This window comes from Salvelinus sp. IW2-2015, unplaced genomic scaffold (assembly GCF_002910315.2).
Source record: "Salvelinus sp. IW2-2015 unplaced genomic scaffold, ASM291031v2 Un_scaffold1509, whole genome shotgun sequence".
NCBI classification, from domain to species: Eukaryota; Metazoa; Chordata; class Actinopteri; order Salmoniformes; family Salmonidae; genus Salvelinus; species Salvelinus sp. IW2-2015.
Window position 1 is genome coordinate 179,479 of NW_019942953.1, and position 5,505 is coordinate 184,983.

Consider the following 5,505-nt stretch of genomic DNA (forward strand, 5'->3'; position numbering starts at 1 on the left):
CCTTTATTAATGCTCTATAAAGCCTTTAATGCTCTATAAAGCCTTTAATGCTCTATAAAGCCTTTAATGCTCTATAAAGCCTTTATCAATGCTCTATAAAGCATTCAATGCTCTACAAAGCCTTTATAAGTTAGGTTTCATTTGAAGTGGGAATACATAATGACCAATTGTCACTAACTTCTGCTCTAACGCTGTTCAATGCTTTGTTCCTCATTTCTGCAGATCAGTTATGCATCAACAAGTGAGTTGCTCAGTAGGAAGTGCAAGTTCCCCTCGTTTCTGCGAACGGTCTCCAGTGATGAGCATCAGACCATAGCGATCGCTGAGTTGGTGAAGCATCTCACCTGGGAGAGCGTGGGAGTGATAGGCAGTGACGATGAGTTCGGCAAGTATGGTGTCGAGAAGCTGATCGATCACTTCAATGACAGGAAACTGTGTGTGGACTTCAAGGAGATCCTATCAGCAAACTTTTTACTCAACGGGACCAGAACGCAAACAGAATTGGCCATGCTCATGTCAAAAATTCGCAAATCGTCTGCCGAGGCTATTGTCATTTTCACAGCTGAATTGAATGTTAGGATCATCCTCAAAGAGGTCCTTAGAATGGGGATCAGCAGAATTTGGATCGCATGTGACTCTTGGTCCACCGACAAGGAGCTTTCCGAAATACCCGATATTCAAAAGGTTGGGAGAGTATTTGGATTAATTCCTAAGAGAAACAAGGTGCCGGGTTTTCATGACTACGTCCGTGACTCTATGTTCCAAAGTAAAACCCATAACAGCTTTATCCATGAATTTATGTGTCATTATCCTCCATGTCCCGATTCCTTGGTAGATGAAAGTGTGCTGAACTGTACATTACCCGACACCAAATCCCAGTCAGAGGGTGGTGGAAGGACATGCCTGGACAGAAGGTGCTTATTGAAGTACATTGACGAGGATGAGTCTTATTACATCTATCTAGCGGTCAAAGTCGTTGCTCAGGGGCTGAGAAGCCTGCTGAACTGCAACAATGTAAGGTGTAAACGAAATGCCAGTTTTGCTGTTTGGGAGGTAAGCCACTGCACTGTGTGGGTTGCCGTAATCACTAACACTTTAAAAATCCCTTAATTACAAAATCAGTTCCAAAAAAAAGGTGTTGTTTTTCAGACCTCTAAAGATMATATACTATCTGTAGGCTAGTGTAGATGCAGCTATGTGCCTCGACCCCAAATTAATGGAATAGATAGACACTGAATACAACGAGGAAATTAGTGCCAATCTTTCCCATTAATTTCAGATTGAAGCATATATAAAATAACGTGGGACATGGACTCCTCTCGATATTAGTCTACTTTAGGGATCTGGAAATTTACATTTTCTACCATAAGATATAATTTCTTTGTTGTTATTCTAGAAAAATAATCTGATATTTGAATGGACCGTTATTGTGATACTGTTGTTAATTAGGATTGATTCATAGGGTTGGCTGTATTTTAGCTGTATTTTAGACATACAATCTCTCCCACATAACGCCACAGCGTAAACTATAAGATGCTGCTCGCTGTTCATATTTAGCTGGTTGTGTCCACAGCTTCTTGAGGAACTCAAGCGGGTTGACTTCATAGTGGACAATACCACACACATAGCTTTCGATGAAGATGGTGACCCTACTACAGGATATGACGTCGTAGAGTGGAACATGTCGGTTTCAGAAAATCGGATAATAACCGTTGGAGAGTACTTGCCTAATGAACCCATCCGCATCAGAGAGCATCTCATCAGAGAGTTTGAAAATGTTACAGTAAGCCTTCCTATGTTAAATCAGTGTTTTAAATGTTACAGTAAGCCTTCCTATCATAAATCAGTGTTTTAAATGTATACAGTAAGCCTTCCTATGTTAAATCAGTGTTTTAAATGTTACAGTAAGCCTTCCTATCATAAATCAGTGTTTTAAATGTTACAGTAAGCCTTCCTATGTTAAATCAGTGTTTTAAAATGTTACAGTAAGCCTTTCATCATAAATCAGTGTTTTAAATGTTTACAGTAAGCCTTCCTATGCATAAATCAGTGTTTTAAATGTTACAGTAAGCCTTCCTATCATAAATTGTGTTTTAAATGTTACAGTAAGCCTTCCTATCATTAAATCAGTATTTTAACTTTTACAGTAAGCTATTCTTAACTTTACAGTAAGCCTTCCCATATTACATCATAATTCAAAATGTTACAGTAAGCCTTCCTATCTTAAATCAGTGTTTTAAATGTTACAGTAAGCCTTCCTATCTTAAATCAGTATTCTTAACTTTACAGTAAGCTATTCTTAACTTTACAGTAAGCCTTCCCATATTACATCATAATTCCAAATGTTACAGTAAGCCTTCCCATCTTAAATCCGTATTCTAAATTTTACAGTAAGCCTTCCCATTTTAAATCATTATTCTTGGAAGTGGGTTCACTTAGCCTCCTATTAATTTGAGGTTGGGGCAAAGAGCTCGATCTACAGTACACAATAGATAGCATTGGACATGAAGTCTACTTGACATTAGTTTTTACTCTACTATTACCATATTATTACCACTTTATTCCATGCTGCAATGTAAAGTGCTACCTAAAAAATCTTCTCTGTTTTTAGGTGACTTTTGCCAACTGCTGTAAGACATGTAATCCGGGATATGAGTTAACTTCAAAGATAAACTCATGCTGCAAGGAGTGTTTTCTTTGCAGTCGTGGACACATTTCTACCGGAGGCGGTAAGTACAGTTACATATCAAGATGCTTATTGATTTTATGTCAATTGAAAAGTCATCAGACAATATCCAAAGCAGGTCAGTTTCCATACCACGAGGATTTGTTTGAGGGGATTTTTGCAACTAATCTGATTACAGTTCTATAATTTATTTTTACTTTATGTCTGTAACTGATCTGAGGGCATATTGTGTCTATTGTCTAAATGTTTAGTCTGTATTTTTTTTGAATGTTTTATATACACTGAGTATACAAAACATTAAGTACACCTGGTCTTTCCATGATATAGACTGACCAGGTGAATCCAGGTGAGAGCTATGATCCCTTATTGATGTCACTTGTTAAATACACTTCAATCGGTGTAGATGAAGGGGAGGAGACAGGTTAAACAAGGATTTTTAAGCCTTGAGACAATTGAGACATGGATTGTGTGTGTGTGCCATTCAGAGGGTGAATGGGCAAGACAAAATATTTAAGTGCCTTTGAACNGATTTTTAAGCCTTGAGACAATTGAGACATGGATTGTGTGTGTGTGCCATTCAGAGGGTGAATGGGCAAGACAAAATATTTAAGTGCCTTTGAACGGGGTATGGTAGTAGGTGCCAGGCGCACCGGTTTTAATCTGTCAAGAACTGCAACGCTGCATGGTCTTTCACACTCAACAGTTTCCTGTGTGTTTCAAGAATGGTCCACCACCCAAAGGACATCCAGCCAACTTGACACAACTGTGTGAAGCACTGGAGTCAACATGGGCCAGTATCCCTGTGGAACTCTTTCAACACCTTGTAGAGTCCATGCCCTGACGAACAGAGGATGTTCTGAGGTCAAATGTGGTCTCTAAGCAAATAGGTCATTTGCATACGTGTGGTTACTATGGACTACTTCAAATAGTGTCATAATACCAGACCACACCTGTTTCTCACATAACTCTATTCAAAGCCAAACATCCTCATGTAAATATATCCTGCATTCTCRTCAAAACAACATATTGTAGGCTAGCCTACAAGTACATGATTATTATCACAAATATCACATACTGTCATATTTGTTTCAACCCTCAGGTAAGAAGTGCGTGGCCTGTCATCCACAAAGTGAGTACACATCCTCAGACATGGACAGATGTTTGAAGAAAACCATTGAGTACKTGGGGTGGACTGACGCTTTCACCATTGTTCTGGTCTCATTTGATGTCTTGGGGATTGTTGTCAGCCTTCTGGTGGCCATTTTGTTTGCCGTGGATCGAAGAACACCCTTAGTGAAATCCACTGGAGGCTACCTCAGCTTCCTGGAGCTGCTGTCCCTGCTGGCTTGCTTCTGCTGTATCAGTATGTTCCTGGGGGAGCCGACAAAGACCACCTGTCTGGCGCGTCTCCCACTCTTCGGCATGGCCTTCACTGTCTGCGTTTCCTGCATCCTGGCCAACCTGCTCCAGATCTTCGTGGGCTTCACTTTCGATCTGAGGGTTACAGTCGGCAACACACTGAAGCGCCTCAACCGACCCATCGCCGTGGTAACGTGCTGCTCGGCGGTCCAGGTGGCCGTGTGCGTGCTGTGGCTGACCTACGCCCCACCGTTCATTGTCGAAAGCAGCAGGTTCGACGAGGCCACCATCCTTCTGGAGTGCAACAAAGGTTCCAAAACGCTCTTTGGCGCCATGTTGACTTACATTGCCCTGCTGGCAGTGGTCTGCTTCCTGTTTGCGTTCAAAGGGAAGCAGTTGCCAGATTTGTATAAGAACGCCAGTTTTGTCTCCATCAGCATGATGATTTTCCTGGTGGTTTGGATCGTCTTCATCCCTGTCTACATCAACATGTCGGGGAAGTACCAGCAGGCCATCGAGGCGGCGGCCATCTTGGTGTCCAATTACAGCGTCCTCTGCTGTCACTTTGTTCCCAAGTGCTACATCATGCTCTTCAGGAAGGAGCTCAACAACCAGAATGCCATCACAAATTACATCCGGAAACACTACGAAAAGAAGGGCATGGCTGTTGTCAACAAATAGTTTGTTGATAGTAGCGATACAAAGTATTTGAGGTAGATATGTACATGAAGGCAGGGTAAAGTGACTAGGCATCAGGATAGATAATAATGAGGTATTTGAGGTAGATATGTACATGAAGAGGCAGGGTAAAAGTGACTAGGCATCAGGATAGATAATAATGAGGTATTTGAGGTAGATATGTACATGAAGGCAGGTAAAGTGACTAGGCATCAGGATAGATAATAACAAGGTATTTGAGGTAGATATGTACATGAAGGCAGGATAAAGTGACTAGGCATCAGGATAGATAATAACAAGGTATTTGAGGTAGATATGTACATGAAGGCAGGGTAAAGTGATAGGCACCAGGATAGATAATAATGAGGTATTTGAGGTAGATATGTACATGAAGGCAGGGTAAAGTGACTAGACATCAGGATAGATAATAATAATAAGGTATTTGAGGTAGATATGTACATGAAGGCAGGGTAAAGTGACGAGGCATCAGGATAGATAATAATGAGGTATTTGAAGTAGATATGTACATGAAGGCAGGGTAAAGTGATTAGGCATCAGGATAGAAAACAACAAGGTATTAGAGGTAGATATGTACGTGAAGGCAGGGTAAAGTGACTAGGCATCAGGATAGATAATAATAAGGTATTTGAGGTAGATATGTACATGAAGGCAGGGTAAAGTGACTAGGCATCAGGATAGATAATAATGAGGTATTTGAGGTAGATATGTACATGAAGGCAGGGTAAATTGACTAGTCATCAGGATAGATAATAACAAGGTAT

At 40.7% G+C, this 5,505-nt stretch overlaps 1 protein-coding gene across 1 annotated transcript in view; it reads left to right on the forward strand.

Annotated features, from left to right (window-relative positions):
* The window catches only part of LOC112071067 (G-protein coupled receptor family C group 6 member A-like), a 9,733-nt gene extending 4,704 nt beyond the window's left edge, over positions 1-5,029 (forward strand). The window contains exons 3-6 of the mRNA XM_070439234.1: positions 223-878; positions 915-1,053; positions 2,612-2,630; positions 3,786-5,029. Coding sequence (XP_070295335.1) covers positions 223-878; positions 915-1,053; positions 2,612-2,630; positions 3,786-4,726 — 1,755 coding nt within the window. The 3' untranslated portion in view covers positions 4,727-5,029. The remainder of the gene's footprint in view (positions 1-222; positions 879-914; positions 1,054-2,611; positions 2,631-3,785) is intronic.
* Positions 5,030-5,505: the final 476 nt, after the last annotated feature.